The following is a 10,207-nucleotide window of genomic DNA, read 5'->3' as shown; positions in this document are numbered from 1 at the left end:
TAGTGAGAAGCAGGCATGCTCGGTCACCAGCAGGTCACAGGTTGGAACCCTCCAGCCATCGGTGCTCTACGTGGCTATAGGTCCGCTTCTGCTTGTTGATTCATGTTATTTACGCTGGCTTACACTTCTACCATCTCATCTCATGAAAGTTGTACCAGGAAGCCTTTTCAAATGATAATGCTCCATTTCTCATTATGCATTATCATTATCCAGCTGATTCTCATATTGTGGTCATCTCATGGCGCCAAATATTGATACAGTGCAAAGAACCAGCACAATACCTAACATATTCTTACATTAATACATCAAAGTTCATCGTTTATATGATGGAGGTGTACCTAATATTGTGTCCTTGATATCATTCACTTATGTTAAGCAGGAAGATGCATATTTCAAATAAAGTCTATTATTCAGACAAGCGCAGTAAAAAATCTGCTTTATAAAGTGTGTATAGGTATTTATTATTTCTCCGCTCTTGAGTGTTGGAGGTGAAATAAGACAGGAGGGACGCCTGACAATGCTCGTAAAAACAAGACATCACATCCATCACTCAGCACCATCATCTTCTCCTTCCTCTCAACACAAGAGGCTTTCAAACATGGCATCATTAAACACAGTAAGTACAAATAATAGAATGGAAAAAAAATGAATTGTAGGTTACTGCCGTCTTTATCTTCCTTTAATAGAGCGATCAGGATGAGGGAGTGTCTTCAGCATCAGCATCCTCTTCGTCTGGAGAGCTTGTGGGTGTCCGCCAGCTTGGAGACGACAAAAGGCGACCAGAACCGATCCTCCGGTGGTCCATCTACACTGCATGCATGCATGGAGACACAAGCTGAGTCTAACCTAATTGATGCTCGTTTGTTATTCATTATAGCTCTTTTTTTGTGGCAAATTAATTTGCTGCTGCACCAACCAATATTTTAGCATATTTCTATCACACCTTTTTTAAAAATATGTATTATTAATTTATTAAAACAAACATCCCACCCTACTCACATGCCTCAAAGCAACAAAAACGAGGAATAAGGTGGAAAAAGTGATAAGTATTATTATTTTGACATTGCAAACAGATGAGAAATGTTTTTTAAAACTGCATTCTGTCAGTTCTGCATATAATCAAATTACTGTACATCCATTTTATATATATTTATGTACCTATATTGCAAATTCACACCATTTATTTAAAAACAAAATAATTGTCAATCTGAATAATTTGTCGTTTTACCCCATTTTTTAAGTCTGTCAATATCTGTTAATCTAACAATTTAACTTTCTACCCTATTAATACATCTACAGTATTTATTCATGTATGAATATTTGTTTATATAATAATCCGTCTCTTTATTTAATTTTATGTATTTATCCAGGCATTTTATTGATGAGCATTTAAGAGTGATGAGTGCAGCCAACATTTCTTCTCAGGCTCTCTCACACATCAGCTGACTTTTATTGGGTGTAATTTGCTGGAGAAATCAAAGTTAATTAGAGGAATGAGAAAGAATGGACTGCTGGATCTTGTGTAGATGGGTTCGGGCTGGTGGGTCTGCAGGAGGAGGGTGGGTAGGTAGGTAGGTGGGTTGGGGGGGGGGGTCTCCGTCTCTGATTGGTCGTCTGGTGCAGGAGCTGCAGGCTTCATGTGCCGCTTAGGCGCCTCCCCGTCCCTCTAAAGTCCATTATAATGCAACCAGCCCGCCTTTTAAGCACAAACCGAATTTGCTTTCATTTAGGCCCATCTAGATTTCCTAAATAGGTTAAAGAAGGCATAGAGAGGTGTGCGCGTGCGTGCGTGTGTGTGCACGTGTGTGCTTTTTCCCCTCCTCTCGCCCCCTGTGTGTGTGTGTTTTTTTTCCGGGGTTGGTAGTAGTACTGTAGTAGTGCTGTACTGTAGTAACAGCGGTGAGCGATGCTCTCTCACGCCGACCTCCTGGATGCTCGCCTCGGTGAGTTGTCCTCGCCCAACTCGGCTCTTCAACTCTGCTGTAAGCATGGAGACATTTTTTTTCCATCTTGTGAATGAATGGCTGAATGAATGAATGAATGACTGAATGTGTGTGCTTACTCGAGTGGACTTGTTCATTGAAAAATCAATTATTATTATATTACTGCATAATTTGATTGATTTCACGGTGATGGGATTGAATTAAGAGCATTTAAAGACACAGCTCGTCTTCTTCCTTCCATTGAAAGTGTAACTAAATGTGTCACTATGTGACTAAATGTGCATCATGTGATCCTCGTGTGCGCAGGGATGAAGGATGCTGCGGAGCTTCTGGGTCACAGGGAGGCTTTAAAGTGCAGACTCGGCACCGGTGGACCGGATCCGGGTCACCCCGGGGAGCTGGGCCCGGGCCATGACGGCGTGGAGGGGGCCACTTTGCTCCCGGGTGAGGACATCAGCTCCAGCGGAGGAGGAGGAGGAGGCTCGAACCCGGGCCAGGTGACCAGCAGCAAGGAGCAGGAGAAGCAGCAGAACAGCAGCGGCAGCAACCAGCAGTCCGGAGGAGGGCAGCAGGCCCAGAAACAGAAGCGACACCGGACTCGCTTCACTCCCGCTCAGCTCAACGAGCTGGAGAGGAGCTTCGCCAAGACCCACTACCCGGACATCTTCATGCGCGAGGAGCTGGCCCTGAGGATCGGACTCACCGAGTCCAGAGTGCAGGTGAGCATCTCCAACTTCTATATTTATATTCATATCGAATAAAACCACATTGTCCTCATGGTGTCAGCATTATCCCCCCCCCCAAAATAGTGCTCGCTATTTGTATACATACAGTTGTCATACTAATATTATATTTGGTCTATTAGAAATTTTAAAAAAAATCTAAATTTCACAAGTCGTTTCTGTGAGGAAATCTAAAATGGAAAAAAATATATTTACAAAAAGCACCATCGTGTGTTTGTGTGTGTAAAAAAAACATCAACATATATATTTTAACATAAAATTACCTGGAAGAAAACCTTTATTCTTACAATTGGGTCATATAATAAACCTGTTAAAAAGAAAAGAAATGCATTTAAAAAATCGTATTTAAATTGGTCTAGCAAAATAAATACGCAAATAAATACAATATAGTCAATATAGTCATGCTGACTGTACATGTCCACTGTTATTTCAAAATATAACATAGAAAAAAATGAAAATATCATCCCCTTAAAGGGCCTACAGAGAGTCAAATAAACCCCAATAATCACCATGATCATCGTTATTATTATGATGATGATTATGAGTATATAGGCCTATTAATAGCATAGCCACTTCTGTGTGCATTCAATGACAATCAGTGAAATGATGCATATCACCCAGACTAACCGTCACACATTGTTTATTTCATTTCATTGTTTTTTTAAGCAATTGGAGGTGAGATGTGTACTTCACTGCATGTATATATTATATTATATTTTCGTTATATTGGGGGGGTTAGAATAGTGATTGTTCCTCTTTTATTACGGAGGCTGACTTTCTCGTACAAACGTGCACATAAATCATGTGACACACACGCGGGAAATAACATAATTAACATTTGTCAGCAGTGTTTTTCTTTTTCCGTGACCATAAATAATCTTCCATCTCTTGTTCCATACAAATGATAGTGTATACACCAGACCTCGCTTAAAAAATAAACCTCTGTGTTTTATTTTGGGGGCAAAACACCATTTTCTAGAAAAATTGTATGCCAAACTTTGTGTGTGCTTACCAAAAGACATCCATTTCTAATCGGCCGTCTAATTTAGTTGGAATTTCCAAGCTTAATATCAGAATATGACAAGATTGAAGCTCTGTTGGGTGTATAGTTTCAGGACATTTATAGCGCGGGCATAAAGAGCTTCACGGTGCTCCTCTGCTGTTGCTGATTTATTGTTATGTTTGTTCCATCACCATCACTATCATCATAGGGGCTGTAACCTTTTATATCCACACCATTCACACCTCACAATGTCAAATATACAATTTTAATGGCATATTTTTGGCGAAACAGAAAGGAAATAACACCAATAATGGCTGATGTTACAAGCACATGTATTCAGTACTCCTTTACAATGTTAGATGTTATACAATGTTATAAAAAAAAACGTCGTGTAGATTGACCACAAAAACACACTTTGTTTATTATAATACATTGTTTTAGGGTGGGCGTTTTATTAAGTAGTGATTCCAAGCAGCCATTAATATGGGCACCCAGAAAGCTAGCAGGCGAACAAAGCCAACATTAGCTAACAACTTGCGGAATAGTCTGCCTTTAAACTCTAGTTTCTGTCTAATGAGAAATTATATACTTTTAGAAATATATTTATATATATAATAAGGCCTATAGTATTTTTGTCAAGTGTAGATTGATTGAAACAAAAACACACTTTATTTATGAAACTAGACTTGTTTTAGAGTGGATCTTTTCTTAGCAATTCCAAGCAGGCATTTACATTGGCATCAAAAAAGCTAGCAAGCGAACAAAGCCAACATTTTCAAACAACGTCCAGAATAGTCTGCCCTTCTTGTGTTTCTGTTTGATGAGAAATTATATTCTTTGTTTTTAGAAGAAAATGTATAATAAAGCCTACAGCCTATAGAAACAAAACACACTTTAGTTATAAAAATAGACTTGTTTTAGGTATTAAATTAAGTAACAATTTCAAGCAGGCATTTACATGGGCACCAAGAAAGCTAGCAGGCGAACAAAGCTAACAACTTCCAGAATAGTCTGCCATTAAACCTGTACTTCTGTTTAATGAGAAATTATATTATTTGTTTTTAAGGAATATAGTAAAGTGTGTAGTATTTTTGTCAAGTGTAGAGTGAAATGAAAAAACACTTATTATAATATACTTGTTTTAGTGTGGGTCTTTGATTAAGTAGCAATTCCAAGCAGGCATTAACATGGGTGCCAAGAAAGCTAGCAGGTCAACAAAGCTAATATTAGCACACAACTACCAGAATAGTTTGTCCTTAAATTCGTGTTTATGTTCGATGATAAATTATATCCTTAGTTTTTTTTAAAGAAAACTATAAAATATGATCAAACCAACAATTAATTTCATGAATAAATAAATGACGTGACACTAATGTTGTGCTAATGGGCTCTGTTAGGAGAATGCAATGCATTCAGTGTAAGTATTTAGAATGTTTGTATTGGAATGGTTAAATTATACTTTTTGCCGTTTTTATGTTTTGGGTGGTCTTCAATTTGTAATGTGTATTTTTACAACGGTCCACGAACGTCACTGCACTTGGTCCATAATGTACTATACTATCTATAACAAATACATTTCCAATACGTAAGGTGACATATGCACCGTCTGTGCGTCCAGGTGTGGTTTCAGAACCGCCGTGCCAAGTGGAAGAAGCGCAAGAAGACCACCAACGTGTTCCGGGCCCCGGGAACCCTGCTGCCGACGCACCACGGCCTGCCCCAGTTCCCCTCCGCGGCGGCGGCCGCAGCGGCGGCCATGGGCGACAGCCTGTGCTCCTTCCACGCCAACGACGGCCGCTGGGCTACGGCCGGAATGGCCGGCGTGTCTCAGCTGCAGCTGCCGCCCGCCCTGGGCCGCCAGCCGTCCATGGCCCAGTCCCTGTCGCAGTGCAGCCTGGGCGCCGGCCCGCCTCCCCCCAACTCCATGGGGTTGTCCAACATGTCGTCCAACGGCTCCGGGCTGCAGTCTCACCTGTACCAGCCCACCTTCCCCGGCATGGTGCCCGCATCGCTGCCCGGGCAGACCAACGTGGGCGGCTCGCCGCAGCTGTGCACGTCCCCGGACAGTGACGTCTGGAGGGGGACCAGCATCGCCTCGCTGCGCCGCAAAGCTCTGGAGCACACAGTCTCCATGAGCTTCACCTAATCGCTTCTTAACCTCCGCATCTTGTATTTATTATCATTTCTTATTTATGCTTTTTTTTCCTTTGCGACCTCCCATGACGGAGCAATCAGACAAGGCGGGAACTCCTCTCGGTTTCATTCCTCCATCCGGCATGGCGGTTATTTATTTACCTTGATCCGAATTAACTTGCTCTCTCCACGCAGCTCTGCCTCCATTGTTGCAGGACTGATGATGATGATGATGGTGGTGGTGCACAGTGGACATTCTGACAGCATGGAGGAAAGAAAAAGACTGTAAGTGCTGTCTTTCTTGACTCGCTCATGAGGGGAACACAATAAAAGAGAAGAAGACAATGAATTGGAATCCGCATATAGGACATTTTGGTGTCACTTTTACGTCTTTATGATGAGCACATTTTTCGGAAATGTTCTGAGCCATTTTTTTCCTTTCGTCTTTATATCAATTTCATGTAAAGATGATTCAAATAATAATTAAAAAAAAGTTACATTTCAGAGCCTTTGTTTCACCTTGGTGGGTTTTCACGTTATTTGACCACTAAATTCATCCTACTGGTGCATTTTATTCACATTAAAAGACCACTACCAGCAGCAAAAATACCCTGGGAAGATATAAATTATACACATTCAAATATATTTCATAATAAAAGGGCCTTATATTTAATGCTATACACTGTAGGGGTACAAAACCCCCAAAAGATATGCTGTATTAAAAAAAACAAATAGAGTATATGTCCCAAATAGATAATCCAGCATGGGTATAAAGATGTTTTTGCTGTCCTGTGTCAGACATGAAATAATATATCCTAAATGTAATAATTAGTTTCAGCAGCCCTGCAGGTTAATTGGCTGCTGGGAGCGTGTAACCTCTTCCTTATTGGGTCATTTGTCACAAGCTGACGAGGTATAGCCAATCAGTGACCCTGCCGCCGCCGCCGCCGCTGCTGCTGCTTGTGCATCATTCTCCCACAATGCTGTGCAGCGCAGCGTGTCGCAAGCCAGCCAATAATGTCCGCCTCCTATTTATTCCGCACAAAGAGATGAAATCAGTCAATAAAACATCCTGCATGGCCGCCCCCATCTTGAATTATGAAGGGGCGCTCATTAGCGTGTGTGTGTGTGTGTGTTGCAAAGAGAATACACATTTTGCATGTGAGCCTTCTTCATCAGATGGTTGAAACCCTGCAATGTTTTGGAAAGAAGTAGCCTTGTATACAGCGTCACCATCCGCATTCCTCGCCTGCTGTCCAAGTCTCCTATGGACGCCTTTATGATTAAGAAGTTAAGAAACATTGCCTACCTGTACACTTCATAACGTTTGTTTTTTAATTTGTCATGGACACAGTTTGACACTGGAACAGATTAACAAAGTTTGGATCAGCATTAGTACTGATTCTGTTTTTCTATACAAGTACTTGACCTTGTTTTTGTCTGTATGCAAACGTGGTCTTTAACCCTTCAAAAAAATACAAAAATCATAAAAATTATCTAAACCTTACTTACCATATGAAATATTTCATACAAATATAAAAATAAAAATGGAAAAAGTAATCAGTAATAATATCAAAATAGTTTAGAGTAAATTAATAAGTAATATACCGCGACCCTCGTGAGGAAAAAGTGGTAGAAAATGAATGAATGAATGAATAAGTAATATAAAACAATCTAATATGAATATACAATCACAAAAATAAGATCTTGGCTGTATTATCTTGTTTTTTTAGTATGCTAACAATGATCATCAGTGTATGCAAAATATCATAAAAAATTCTACAGAAAAAATACAATATAAAATTGAGAATAAAAATGATCACAAAACAGTTTGTGGAATATTTCTAATAAATATAAAAATAACAATGCAAACAATATATACAGTCATATCAGAAGTACCAAATTAATTGTAGTCAATTAAAAAAAAAGAATATATAATGGTAAAAAAAAGCAAGGGAATGTAATTGATGAGAAGTAGAATTGGATTTGACAGTGAGAGTGCGGATGCTGACCCCAGACGCGTCGCTGAGAAAATCCCATTTGAAGCTTTTATTCATTTGGCGGAAAAAAGGACGGAGGCTGATTGACACCACATACACCCCCACCCCCACCCCCACCCCCCAGTTTGTCATTGTTTAGCAGAGGCCTAATTCCACGCAAACGAGCAGTTCTGATGGATGATCTTTTCATGAAAGGAGCGGATCAACAGCAGGAGGAGGAGCCAGGCCTCACGTGGTGGAATGTTCAAAGGTCATCAGGTGAGACTGCAGGTGTGAGGACACCTGAAGGATGGCAGGTACTCTCAGCGTCAATCTTCTTATTATTATTTTAGTATTTGCATTCAGACATGAGTAAATTAGTTAAAATGCTAACATGCTAACAGTTAGCGTGCTAGCACCTAGCAAGATAGAACTCTGTACCAAAGGCATTCTAGTTCTATAGTGTCCCTACATCATGCCATGTGTGTATTTTCATTTAGACATGAGTAAATTAGATAAAATACCAACAGTTAGCATGCTAGCACATAGCAACAAAGTACTAAAAGTCAAAACGTCCAAGGCAGTTCTATAGTGTCCCTACATCATGCCATGTGTGTATTTTCATTTAGACATGAGTAAATTGGCTAAAATACCAACAGTTAGCATACTAGCACATAGCAACAAAGTACTAAAAGCTGAAACTTCCAAGGCAGTTCTATAGTGACCCAACATCATGCCACGTGTGTATATTTAGCCATGCGTTAAATTAGCTAAAATGCTAACAGTTAGCATGCCATCACCTAGCAAGTTATCACTAAGTACGGAAAGTGCTATAAGTCCCTAAATCCCTATAAGTCCCTAAATCATCGTCCCTAAATGAGCTAAAATGCTAATATGCTAACAATTAGCATGCTAGCATGAAAAGTCCATACATCATGCCATGTCTGTATTTGTATAGACACATGAGTAAATTAGGAAAACCACTAACATGCTAACTGTTAGCATGTCATCACCAAGCAAGTTAACACTAAGTACGGAAAGTGCTATAAGTCCCTAAATCCCTATAAGTCCCTAAATCATCGTCCCTAAATGAGCAAAAATGCTAATATGCTGACAGTTTGCATGCTAGCATGAAAAGTCCATACATCATGCCATGTTTGTATTTGTATGGACACATGAGTAAATTAGGAAAAGCACTAACATGCTAACTGTTAGCATGATAGCACCTAGCAAAGGTGGTTGGGGACACATTTGAAAGTACTGTCAGAATTCCACTTTTATAGACATGACTTCTATATTTTATAAGGTAAGTTTAATGTTTACATCAACAAATGTAACACGGAATGAGCTACCACAACACACAGTGGCTGAGATGGAAGGCAAGAATGTGGGTAGAAAACAGGCAAGACAGTGGGGGAAATGAGCATGTGGGGGGTATTCAGACAAGATGTGTTGGGTGAAAGAGTTGGCAAGCAGGCGGACAAAACAACATCCTGCAAGGTGAGCAGAGACAGGTGTGTCGGCAGGCGAGATGGCAGGTGAATCGACGAGGGAGCAGGCAGGCGAAACGAAGGCCAGGTAGGCAGGTAAGATGGCGGGTGACGTGCCGGGTGAGCTGGCAGGTGCGTCGACAGCGCGACACGTCGGTTGAGGATGATGGCTGAGGCTGCAAGTGAGTGAGCAGACCACAAAAAAAAAATGTATTTTTTTTTTTACACTTTCCATCACATTCCTCACATGTACAGTTCCTCGAAGCCAACCCTCCTCCTTCTCTTTTTCACCACTGCCCTTGAGCTTTTCTATTACCGCATGGAAAGCACCTCGCGGGCCCTGACAAGCGCGGCGGATCAACATTAAATCAGGAATCAGTGGCAGAGGCACATCTGAGCCAGCATGAAGGTCACGGGCCCTCCGCCGCGTGTCATCTCAATCGGGGGGAGCGCCAGTCGACACGGACAGGGTGATGTGTGACTGCGTGTCAGCCAATGTGTATTTCACACACTCTGTTATATGTGTGTGTGTGTGTGTGTGTGTGTGTGTCAGACACTGTTGGTCCTAAAATGGAGCATGGAAGTCTTAGACAAAAAAAATGATTATGAGGAAAAATAATGGAAACTCATAATCATTAATCCTATCAAAAGTATAATTGACTACAACTATCAAGATTTTCTGACCTTTTAACCTACATTTTTTTATTAGGTAAACAGTTCACATACGTCATTATTGCCGCCTTCGCACTATTGTCCCACACTGCTATCTAGTGGACATTACCAAAATGACACCTCACAGCCTTTACTTCAATACACTCCAATTTAAATCCGCCAACTATATTCTGTTATAGTTTTTTTATTTATTATTATATTAATTATAATTCCATACTGAGACGAGTCCTGAGTTGACACGAAA

The 10,207-nt window shown here is 40.6% G+C and overlaps 1 protein-coding gene across 2 annotated transcripts; it reads left to right on the top strand.

The window, feature by feature from the left end:
• Positions 1 to 1,614: 1,614 nt before the first annotated feature.
• otpa (orthopedia homeobox a) lies at positions 1,615 to 6,273 on the top strand. 2 transcript variants are annotated; one of them, XM_058063927.1, is made up of 3 exons: positions 1,615 to 1,943; positions 2,250 to 2,662; positions 5,308 to 6,273. In XM_058063927.1, exons 1-3 carry the CDS (start codon positions 1,907 to 1,909, stop codon positions 5,833 to 5,835), a joined length of 978 nt encoding a protein of 325 aa, XP_057919910.1. In that variant the 5' UTR covers positions 1,615 to 1,906; the 3' UTR covers positions 5,836 to 6,273. The 2 variants fall into 2 exon arrangements, with proteins under 2 accessions (XP_057919910.1, XP_057919903.1); XM_058063920.1 differs by having other exon boundaries at positions 1,615 to 1,982.
• Positions 6,274 to 10,207: the final 3,934 nt, after the last annotated feature.

Source organism: Doryrhamphus excisus, chromosome 2 (assembly GCF_030265055.1).
Source record: "Doryrhamphus excisus isolate RoL2022-K1 chromosome 2, RoL_Dexc_1.0, whole genome shotgun sequence".
In the NCBI taxonomy this organism is placed as follows: Eukaryota; Metazoa; Chordata; class Actinopteri; order Syngnathiformes; family Syngnathidae; genus Doryrhamphus; species Doryrhamphus excisus.
Note: the sequence above shows the minus strand (reverse complement) of the source record. Positions and strands in the feature narration are given on the sequence as shown.

Excerpts from the sequence above, each read along its gene's own strand:
- otpa (XM_058063920.1), top strand. The coding sequence starts at position 1,907 with ATGCTCTCTCACGCCGACCTCCTGGATGCTCGCCTCGGTGAGTTGTCC. Across the intron at positions 1,983-2,249 it reads CTCGGCTCTTCAACTCTGCT|GGATGAAGGATGCTGCGGAG; the intron begins GTAAGCATGGAG and ends TCGTGTGCGCAG. Across the intron at positions 2,663-5,307 it reads TCACCGAGTCCAGAGTGCAG|GTGTGGTTTCAGAACCGCCG; the intron begins GTGAGCATCTCC and ends CTGTGCGTCCAG.